Source organism: Poeciliopsis prolifica, unplaced genomic scaffold, assembly GCF_027474105.1.
Source record: "Poeciliopsis prolifica strain line A6 unplaced genomic scaffold, Auburn_PproV2 SCAFFOLD064, whole genome shotgun sequence".
Classification (NCBI taxonomy): domain Eukaryota; kingdom Metazoa; phylum Chordata; class Actinopteri; order Cyprinodontiformes; family Poeciliidae; genus Poeciliopsis; species Poeciliopsis prolifica.
Window position 1 is genome coordinate 1,142,158 of NW_026562439.1, and position 12,125 is coordinate 1,154,282.

General features: G+C 41.1%; 1 protein-coding gene across 2 annotated transcripts in view; it reads right to left on the reverse strand.

The window, feature by feature from the left end:
* Positions 1 to 12,125, reverse strand: part of cntln (centlein, centrosomal protein) — a 100,991-nt gene that overhangs the window by 56,615 nt on the left and 32,251 nt on the right. For both annotated transcript variants that reach the window (XM_055019925.1, XM_055019926.1), the window contains exon 12: positions 6,690 to 6,806. In XM_055019925.1, coding sequence (XP_054875900.1) covers positions 6,690 to 6,806 — 117 coding nt within the window. The remainder of the gene's footprint in view (positions 1 to 6,689; positions 6,807 to 12,125) is intronic.

Consider the following 12,125-nt stretch of genomic DNA (forward strand, 5'->3'; position numbering starts at 1 on the left):
AGGGAAAAAAACCAAGGTGTACCCAATTACCTCTGTGCAATTAGCTTGATTCCTGCTAAAGGCTAATTATGTGGAGCCATGCTCTCGTCTTTGCACTTTCAAGTTATTATTAGGACCCCAACTGTAGTCTTTTGAGGATACACACAGGCCCACGGAGACAACCACACCTGAAACACACACCTAATTTCCCTCCCCTCTGCTCCAGAGAGTCGGAGAAAAACACAAGAATCAAACTCCAGCGATTCTAGTGGCATTCTTCCCAAAGTTAACCTCATTACAAACAGTAGGCCTTTTCTAGGATCGACGTCTAATGATCCATTTGGACTGCAAAACTTTAATTTTCTTACAGAAATCAAGAGAGTTTTTATATGGTCTGCACAGTCCAGATAATTACCTCAGAGATGTTTCTGCTGTTGCAGAGGGAAGAGAAGTAATAAGTACATTTTAACCCACACAGTCCAGAGTCCTGATCTTCTGGCTGCAGCCTAAATAAGAACACAAATGGCTCTCCCCAGAGAAATGAGGAAGCAGATGGATATGTGTCGCTTCTTTATAGATTTTCCTCCATAAATGAACTCAAGTCGATGAGACGCCGGCACTGCCTTATGTGTCCGGGCTGTTAATGGGACCAGTGAGCTGAAATATGCAGCATGTAGAGAGAGCCTGTTCCATCTCATGTTTCTCTTTTATGCCTTTTCAGATGCTGATAGTATTGATGCTGAACACAAGTCCATGTGCCAAACATTGGGCTGCGCTGAAGGATAAGCACAGTTTCCCCAACAGAACAAAAGATTGGATTTCAGATGGAGTTCATTGGTGCAGGTCGTCACGTTTCCCAACGTCACATTGTGGAGATGGAGCACCACTGCAAGCTTATTTACTAACACCTAGATGGAGCAGCGATTGCTTTGCCTGTGAGAGATGGGGAGTTAACCAAGATGGAGATGTTCTGAGAATACATGCTCCTGAGATGCAACACGAACAATTAAATATATAAAAAAATGATTACTGTATTTATACCACTTGAAACTGCGACTGAAATATTTCAATGTAGTAGAACTTTGCACTATTAGATGCTGCTTGCAAAGCAGCCAATCCAGGAGTGCCATTCATTTTCCTTAGTGCTGACTGGCTGAGATACTGAAGACAGTAGATTTTAGCTTTCAAGATACCAAGTTGGCTTCCACTCTGCATACTGATGCATATTAATTATATTTGGGCTTTGAACAATCCCTGGCCAAAAATCTAAAGTTTATTTGAGCTTCCTATTATATCTTCAATGCATGGACAACTGATTTTTAACACTAAAGAACATTATTTCTATGTGATGCACCCACCATGCAGTGTGTCTAAGTATGTGAAGCCAGTACTGTGATCTGGGATTGCTGCAGTTGGTCAGGTCAAAGTTCAGCATCATCATGAGGTCAGCTAACTATATGACAATATTGGATGACCAGGTTATTTCATTAATGGATGTTTTCCTCCATCATGACACGGTGATATTAATACATCACTGGATGGAAATAAATCTGGAGATGTTGCAGAAGCTTACAGAAACAACGCCACAGAAAATTTGATTTATACTCAAGATTAAAGGCAGTACAACTAAATATTACAATGGGTGATCTTTATTGTTTTTGCTGTGGTGGTGGTGACTTATTTTGGCCAAGCAGTGTATTAAAATAGGTAGCTATAATTGTTTTTAAATGGAGTTTCAAGTATTTCCATATTTTATATATTTTACTTAATAATTATGTATAATTTTAATGTGTTAAGCATAAAAAAATCTGATGTTTACAAAAATTAAACATTTAATCAGCTATCAGATTTTTAAGTCCGAGTATAGATGGGAACAATGTTTAGTTTTTGAGCTGTGACTTTTAAAATAACTTTCAGACACGCTGAACCTCACTGAACCTCACTGAACCTCAGATCACAATTACTTTCTATGAATAAAGATTTTTCTTTCTTTGACGTGCCAACTGTTTTTAAAGTAATAATGAGGGGGGGAAAAAACTCACTTTACTAATTAAAAAACATGCATAAATCATTCTGTTTGTGTTTGAGCATGTGCACAAATGTGTCCCTCCTTCAGCTAATCCCTGGTCCAAAGGGGCAAAAGACTCTCATTACCTCTAATACCTTTTAGCAAATCAAGATGAAAAGAAACAAAATAGTGGAATACGGCGGACATTAGGGCAAACTTTATTAGACTTAATTAGAGTCAACGTCGCTTATTGGGGAGGTTCACATCCATAATGGTCACTCTGTGCAGAGGAGCAGTGCAAAAGATCTCAAAGGCTTTTCCCACCAGTAATCGCTATCTAACCCGAGCTTTGATGTCGTCTGAGTGTAGCATCTTCAGTCTGAGGGTGCACTGCGTGTGTTTATTCTGTTTATGGAGCCTAAATAAACCCTGCCTCTTTTCACCAACAGACCTTTAACAACAATTAGCAAGCATGGACATGGAGCGCCACAGACAGAAGCATAATGAGATGGATAAGGAGATTTTCTCACCCATTCTGCCCGGAGTTACCAGGAATGGCATAAAGAAAACCTTAATTTTAGGGGCTTTTTTCTCTAAAAGTACCGGCAAAGCAAAAAGATATTCAACTAGAAGCAGCTTAAAATGTGCAAAGTGATACATCAGGGTGATATGTGATCAAACAAGAGTAATAATAATAATAGAAGATTGTTCTCAGTAATGCTTGGACTTGTTGGTTAAATGGCAAAACTATGTTCTCACAGCTGGTTGTGGTGATCAAACCAGAACAGTAGCAAGTCATCAGACATTATCTCTGCAATTTACCAAAGATAATCTAACAATGGATTTTGAAATCTGACCAGATTCTTTCCGATTTACTGGAAGCTGAAGTGCAAGTTTAAAACACCAGAGAACATTTTATCCCTCTCCAGTTACAGTCGCTATGTGACCGTTTGCTGAAGTGAAGGAAGCTATTGCATGGGGATTTGATTAAAATTTGTTGAAACTCTTATTTTCAAGTATTAAACAAAATAATTCTCAAGTTGACTGTTTATGTTGACAGAATCAACAAATAAAAACCAACTTTAGATCATTCTGTTAAAAGCATGATTGGTATGCATTAAGAAAAGTAAAACAAAAACAGAAAAAGGAGAGAAAAGAAAAGGTCCCAACACTTTGGTCTGCTGAATGTGACCCACCACAATCCATTACCACTCATGGTATCATTGCTGGGTAGAAGACATAACAGAACCGAGAAGCAAATAATCTGTAAGCACAATGGAAGCGATGATACAGTTAGTGTCTGTTAGACAGAAAGGAGAATATGTCTAATGCTTCTGGTTCTGAAAAGTGCATATCTATTGGAATTAAGGGTGTGGATTTCCAAACGTTCATCTGTGTCAGGACGCGGTACACAGCTTCTGCTGTGACGTTGTCCTTCCATTCTGATTAATAAGTAAGTTCTTCCAAGTGATCAGTTAATAGAAACGTTCATCAAAATATATGTGAAGCTCTTAATGAAAATACTGTCAGTATTCTGATTCAGAAGTTGCTGAAACTTAAGTCACAAGTTCAGCAACATGAATTTGGCTTCATGCTGTCAAAAACATGGTCTATTTTAATGATTATCAGGAACTCCACATAGAAGAATGGCAGCTTCACATACAGGTTATGTTTAAAATCCAAATTATGAAGCAAATCTTTATTAATTTTTTTTTACCAAGATGGTTTGCAGATTAGTCAGACTGAAATCACTGCAGAGTAGTTAAAGGCTCAGGAATTTATACATGAACATATATGTGCCATCAAAATGAGACAGAAGCATGTTGCCTTCTCTGAGGCAGCTTTGTGTCATTAAATTAAGCTGCAGCAGGGGGGCTGCAGATCAACCATAAAAGCAGATCTGTTTCACCTTCCTCAATCTTTTCATAACTTTCTCCTGACACAGTGGGAGACCTATTGGGCAGGAATCATCAGAGCCATATTCATACTGGGTCATCTGGCCATGCAAACATTGCTTCACAAGTGCAGTTTATGCAGAAGGTTAAAGGACACATCTGTGAATCATAACATAACAATGAAGAACAAAAACGAGAGTTTAAAGCCACTCCCCATTAAAAGCCCTGAATTGTTCATTAGCCGTTAGGTAATTAGTGGATCATTGCAAACACTTGTCCAGCATAACCTTCACAAGCATTTATTATGGAACAGTTGATGGAAAAACAAACTTTAAATGTGAGTTTTCTGTTAAACTACTTGCTTTTTCTGCACTATATTTGTTTTTGCTGTTCTGACTCATTGCTTCCACTTTAAAAAAAATAATAAGGTCAATTGGGTGGAGCAAAACAATTTAATAGCTTGGTTAACAATGGTTTATCCCACCACCTTGCAACAGATAAATATGTCAGCGTAGAAGAGAGGCTGTGTGTGTGAAAATACATGCCCTAGGATGAAGAGTTTCCAAAGCACAAGTTTAAAGATTTCAGCTAAGTTTACTTTGCACCAGCCACCTGGGTAAGGAGAGGTCCCTGGGCCAGGAATAAAGGAAATGAGGTGGAGCTGGGCAGAGGCACATAAAGGGAATCAACAGCAACCCCGGCGGACTTCCCTACTCCACGTCTAGGAAAGAGGCCAGACACTCTGCGGTCCCTTGTGGCTTTCTCCGCAGGTCAGATCCAAGGACCCTGCAGGTCTGCAGTAGTCCGTTCTCCCCTACGCACCCCGCCCTCAGCCCGTCTTCGGCTCGGCTCTGGTCGCGGCCAGGCAGGAAGGCGGACGGACATCCCTTAACAGGCAGCATTGGCGGCACTAGAGCTGCTAGCCTTGTAATTAGCTCGGACAGCTCAGGCTTGGAGAGAGGCAGCCGGGCTAGATCATAATGAGCTCAGCTGGGATTAGGAGGACAGGGCAGTGGGGGTGAGCAGAGGGGAGGGCAGCGAGAGAGAGGGGTGGGGGGCAAGTACCAGAACCCTGGCCTCAACCGGCTGCAGCATCACAGAGGGCCAGAGGGAGGCAACTGAGCAGACGAGCAGAAAACGGGGAAGAAGAGGGTACAGAGGCACAGGATGGAGTTGGGGCGACGCGCTGAGAGGTGAAGGTGAAAAGAAGAAGGGAGAAGAAGACAGCAGCTTTAGGCGAAGCTTTCTGGAGCAGTCGGGTTTGAGATAGAGCTACGGATTCTGGATCAAGAACACAAAGGCTAAAAATGTCTGCAGACAGAGTGAAGATAAAAACAAGAGCAGAGGCCGAATGAAAAGAACATCCAAACACAACGGGAAAGCATCTGGTACAATGAAAAGACTGACTCATTCAGTCTGTCAGTGTGGAATAAATAGTTTCAGATTGTCCACAATCCTCTGCAGATCATGAACATCTGGATAATTATACGCCTTTTTTGTTCTACATAAAGATCTCCAACATGTCTGCAGGCTGGTCCTGCAGCTCTTTACCTGAACTGTGGGTTTCCACGATCAGCAAGTCTAAAAATGGGATTGTTCTTTGCACCAGCAACCATAATCAATTTCTATTTATGAGGAGTTTACTTTGAAGACCAACACAAAGCAGTTTTTAATGTTCTTAAATTATGTTTTAGTATGTAGCGCACCGTGTTCTGACCGGATCATTATTTGTGGAGGGCAGTACTCTTACTTCCGCCTGCGAGTTGGTGTGAAGTGCTAGCAGCACGGTGTTGCATTGTGCTGGGTTTTGCCAGGGTGTGGGGGACAAATAAGAATTGTTGAACTTTGCGGTACGATGGTTGGACTACGACAGCTTTTCAGGCGTCGGAATCGTGTCGTCGCATTTCGGAGCGAACGGTCGGAATGGCACAGAGAGAGAGAGAAAGATCTGATTCCTCGGATAATCCTAAAAATATTCTATACAGTACTCGATTACTAAAATATTCTTTTACAACAGCCCTACTCAGAACTTCATGGTTATGTTTCTTTTCTCAGCAATTTTGATTGCAAAAATAAAATCACAAAACAATCGCAAAGTTCTGGTGGGACTGGCTTGTCAGAAAATTGATACAACACATCACGCTGCATCACCAGCATTATGCTTATGCTTTTCTTTCCATCAGTGACAAGAAAACTGCTCAGTTGACTATTTTATAGCTTAAAAGAGCCAAAATCAAAGAATCTGACTTGAAATCATGTAAAACAGACACACCCCATCTAGTCAGATTACCTCTGAGTCACAAGAAAACAAGAAAAAGCTCAAATTGCCATTTGATTCTAAGGTGCTGAAAACAAACATTCAGATTTCTATTTCTAGAGTGAAAATATTCTAAACAATTAAACGTTTTCCTTCCACTTCACTATTTTACATTAATGTGAGCTGCTCTGTCAAACAAAATCCATAAGAAATAAACAAAAGTTTGTCGTTGCAACTTGACAAAATATGAAAAGTTCAAGAGTGAAAAATATTTTTGTCTGACTTCTGGAAATCCAGCTTTAGAAATGAAGTTCATGACGCTCATGGATTCGTTGCTTCTGCTTTCTGCTGTTTATGGATAACATGCATGATGTGAAGCCATATAACACTGTGTGTGTGTGTGTGTGTGTGTGTGTGTGTGTGTGTGTGTGTGTGTGTGTGTGTGTGTGTGTGTGTGTGTGTGTGTGTTGTGTGTGTGTGTGTGTGTGTGTGTGGAAATTTGGGAACTTCACTGCAGTGCTGCCAGTGATTCTGAATGCAGGTCACTTACTTTTCAGCAGTGAGTTTTTTGTTGAGGTTTTTCATGTAGGCCAGCTCGTTCCACACAGCGTCACTGTTCTCTTGTCGAAGCTGCCACGGCTCTGGGCGCTGTTTCCTTCCACCTGCCCTGCACACACAAACAAACACACACAGCATGGAAGAGGATGCACGAGAAACTGTAGAGGCAAGCAAATGCTGAGATAAAAACTGAACAAACAACTCCACTCGCACACGTACAACGCAAACGTATAACAAGGGAAAATCGCTGGTACTGTACATCACCTTGCTGCCGTTGGCAACCCACATGGGGGTAATGAGGCTCCCTCTGTTTTTGTTATTCAGCCATATTTAGCGGTATTCAAATGAGCAGCCTTGACTTTGACACTTCATGTACACATCTGTGTGTGTTGGTTTGAAGCTCAGGGCACTGCCCGTGTGGCAGGGCAGTGGAGCATTCCCTGAGCACCATGCAAATGTAAATAGTGGCAAAAACACACTCGCAAACGAGGTCATTCGAATGTCTACACCTCACTTATGAATACTTAATGACACTTTGAGCTCAGTAGCTGCTGCCTCCGTTGAATTCCCCCCTCTACTCCCCACACACACACACACACACACACACACACACACACACACACACACACACACACACACACACACACACACACACACACACACACCTCTGCTCAGCCCCAACTGCATCCAACTCATCAATCAGCCTAAGCGCAACATATTCAATTCCAATTAGGCTTTCATTTACAAACTGAAACAGGATTTAGTGAGAAATCCACAAATTGCAAAAGAAGCTGATGAGAAGACGTTCCTCTCCATCTCACACTCATACGACAGTCTCCCATTTTCGCTCAATCAATGTGATAGAGGTGTGGAAATGGATTGTGGGGGTCACAAAGCTCTCTTTCCTGCGGTCGTTATTGGCGATGAGGACGCCTTCACGCTACGCTAATACTAGTTAAGCCCGGGTACCTGGGAGTTAGAGGCTGCAGTGGAATGGCAAATGTTTTCATTTAATACTGCAACTGCCCCTGTGAGCAATTTGAAGCTACAGGACGACTCTGCGGTGTGTAAGTGTGATTATGGTGTGTATGCACAGTTTTTCACAGTCAAACGTTGGGAAATGTTTTTCTTATGGAATGAATTTCTAATGCGACGTTTGACATGAAAAGTACACAAAGTCAGTAAAAACACAGGAAATTCTCAGACAACAGAAAATAAACTCGACAGGAAGCTGTTAAAAAGGTTGAAATGTGTTGCATTTTTGCCAGTTCATATTCAGTTGTTTAGTCCTAACTAAACCTGTAGTTAGGACTCTCATGACCAAAGTATTGCAAAAAGCATCTCATGGGCCTGGAGAGCTCATAATCCAGAAGAGAAATCACATAATTTCATCATCAACTACTTGTTTTCTGGATGAGGAGTCAAAACAAGAACCAGAGAAGATGTTCAAAAGCCAAGGACCAACAACAAGCAGAAACTGTTTTTTAATTTAATGACAGCCTCCTCTATGCTTTGTCACTGCACTAGACTCCACGGTTTAAGAAAAACCACACTGAACCTTTGGAAAAATGTATACAACTCAAACACAGTCTTCTGACGGGAGACTGTTTGGACATCACTGCTCACAACTCGCAGAGAGGACAAATGGACACCAACCCACAACAACTTCAAAGTTTGAGGTGAGAACATCCAGTCAGGATGTTTGTCTCGCATGTCTTATTAGAACACTTCCTGTCGTCGAACGTTTGACACTAAAGTGGTTTTAGACAGTGGTTGATGCCAATCAATAAAAGTTAGACAGATTAACCCTGAAAGAATGGGTCAACATCACACTAGTTTATCCAGGACACATCTTCACGCTGTAATTATCAAAGGTCATTAAGCGTATTCAAGACTTCATCCCTTTATCATTCCTCTTTATTACACATATGTTTGTTTGGTTTTAATTATGAGAATGGCAATTTTGTGAAGATTTTATGTGAACAGCCTCATTTGAAACACAGAGGAACGCGTTGATGGGGGATAGAGCTATAAAAGTATCGAGACCACCTGCTGTTGTGAAAGTAAATGATAATTTATTCACAGCTCTGTTTTAATTCTTTCTGTGTGACTTCTAATGGAACAACTTCAGTTATTAGGGAATATGCACAAAGCATTCCTAACCGACGGTAAATCTGCAGGACCTGTGATTTGTTTACAGTGCGCCTTAAAGCTGTTGAACACGGAGCCAGGAGAGCGCTATCTTTCTCTGGCCTCGGAGCTCGTTCCCTCATGGCCGCGCAGTTTCCATTATTAAGCAGGAGGAGATAGAAAGAACTTTTCCACGCTGCTGCAGCTAATTGCTCTGAAACAGGGGGAATCTGTTTATGGGCGCAACTTTGATCAGTGTGCGGATGCTTTAATAACCTTTAATTTTATTTGCTCACCCCCATCATTCCCAGTCTAATTTAAAAAAAAAAAACTTTTTCCTTCTTTAATATAAATAAGAACTTGATTTTTCTCTCTCCATGTTATTTTGAGGAAATCCGGTGATACAGTAATAGTAAATGGCAGGGTGGTTTCAGTGGGACTGGCCAATTGCACACAGCATGCATGCTGATAAGACCACTGGTATTATTCCTGATTTCCCAGTATGTGATTCCAGGCTGGTACTCGTGTCAAAGCAGATACATTTCTGTATTTAAAAAAAACAAATACCTGCACAAGTTTTGGGATTGTAAACTATCAGAATACCTTCAAGAAGATAACTCAACAAGGAGTATGGCTGATGTTGATTGTTCCCATTCACATGGGTCAAAACTGGGTCAAAAATTTGGAGTAAGTCCACAGAAAATGGGAAGTAAAACATCCAGGTACAACATGGAAGACATCAAAACTTCAGGATAGAAAACTCAAAGTCAAAATGAAATAAAACGAGAACAAAGAGGCAGAAACGGTAGTCGAGATGCATTTCTAATTTACTGCAGGTATAAATTTCTGCAGTGAAAATCCAGAAGTAGACGAGTCCATCAGGGATTAAATGCTGAGGCAAAATAAGCAGAGCAGAAATGAGGCGCACTTCCATGTTTACTCATCTGCTCAGTGGTTAAGGCATGTTATCAAGCTGACTGTAATTGATTACCAAAGAAAATATGATGCAAAACTGAACAGGGCCGCTGCTGTATGCAGCAGATATATGTCTACACTTAAAAAATGCAATTTCTCAATTAGCAGCACAACCAAATCAAGGAACATACTTTCATATATTAATTTAAATCCAGAGACACTTTTTTCACCCAGAAGGGCAATTAAATGTTGTCAAAAACTCAAATCATCCAAGTATCTTCAGAGTCGTAGATGGTGATGCTGTTGGCAGAAAGAAGCCCAGTAGCAGTCAGACCTGCAACGCTTCTAAAGAGGCCTCTGACTGAAGGTGGTTACTGTACGACAGGCTCATGACTGTCACAAACAACTACATTTCTGGGAAGCAGAGATGATATTTCACTGTAACATGTTCTGGATTACACCGTCTGCTAATCCACCTCATTTGCTTTTGTCACTCTTTAAATCTGCTTCATTGTGCAATTAGGAAGTCAATCAGAAACGTCAAAGTCTTGTTCTCCTCTCTGGTTTTGGTCCTGTTCTTCATCTATGAAGCCTCGTTTTCAACTCCTCTGGGTTTAGGGGTCAGAGTTCAGGTATTATTAAGATGCAAAGCACCTTCCTCCAGTTATAAACAAAAAACAACAACAAAACACCTTGTCACAGTTATAAATCTTCACTGTCAAAAGCTAAAAAGAAAAAATATTTCTAAATAAATAGAAAATAATTGTCAAAAATAAAACTCCTTAACCAAAGTCTTCAAACGGATCAATCAGAACAAACGTTACAGTCAAACATGCTAATTATTGTGCATTTACCATTAATATAGTCTAAAACTGCAGAGCTCATACAAAAACAAAAAAAGAAGGTTTGATGGTTTGATAGCATTTTCAGTTTCAAGACAAATACTGAAGAGTTCTGCTTAAAAAATTATATTTTAATTTTCTTCATTTGGTAAAAGCAGTAAGTTTGGTTCTGATAAAGTCTCCATAACTGGGTTGCTGAAGAGTGACGAGAAAATCCATTTGTCAGACATAGAGAGGCCTAACTATCTGCTGAAACCTTCCCACAAGCGACAGCAGCAACAGTTTCTACTCTCAGTCCTGCACAGAACAAAATGGGGAGCAAAATCAACACTTGAGCCTCTTTCCAAAAAGGCAACAACACAGCAGGGAAGCTACAGGAAGATCCCTAACAAGCTCAAAATGCAATGAGACTGTGTGCCGATCCCCACTGACTTGTTAGGGCCCTGATTTCCTCACACTAATGGGAGTTTTTAAATCATTTTCTATTGTCTCTCATTCAGGCTAGCATCACCCCAGTGGGTTTAATGGCTGTTTAAGAATGTGGCTTAATGCCAAATGAATGCCAAGATCATAACACGGAGTGAGTGGCTGCTGCCATGGAAGGTTCTGACTGAAAAGGGCAAAGCTGCCTAATATATCAATATCACATCAAAGCAGTTTGGAAATACAGAAACACTGACAGCAAACCCTAAAACCTTCCATACACATAAATAAAAAACAGAGAAAAGTAATGTTTTACTTTCACTTCATCAGAGATAATGTTCACTCTTAACCATTTCTGTGATAACCTGCTAAAACGTGCAGCGGCAGTGTTCCTGGTGTTGACGTTTCCCCTACGTCTCCGTCTCAGACACATGCTCAGAGCTGCAGTGAGCCAACATGAGCCGAGTCAAGCCCAGGGCTGAACGTGCTTCTCTCGCTGGCTGCACTTTCACACGGGCTCACATTGCACCGCTGTTTTCTTTAATTAACCCGGAGAGAAAACAGCTGACAAAGTTAACACTTGGCTCCCTCGTGGCCACCAAATATACACATCTTTACCTACACTTTAAATGGTCTCTGTGACGACGGGTTGCAGGGAGAAAAGGAAAAAAGTGATAAAAGACATGGAGCCAAAAGAGAAAATGAGAGCATATGTTAATGACATTTTGCAGAATATTTTCCACTTTTGTGTAAAATAAATCCTGTGGTTTCTGCTGGAGATAACAGGTTGAAGCAGGAAATGGTCGTCTACCCTCCTTCCCCCGCCCTCCACAGGCCTTCTCAAACACCTTGCACCCCCAGGACCAGACACCTCCAGCCTCTGGCTCTCACATCTTAATGAACGCTGAGGGAGGAGAGACGCAGAAGCACACATACGCTCGGCACAAAACGCACCAAATTGACTGGCCTTAAAACCTCTGAGCTTTTCAAAGGCAAGAGGAAGAATTCCTCCTACTCTTCTAAATCCAGCACTCCAGTCTTGTCAGACAGCATGTGGAGAGAAATGGGCCCTAAGACAATTTGTGAAGGTTTCAGGGAGCTTTCAGCTTGAGGTAGAG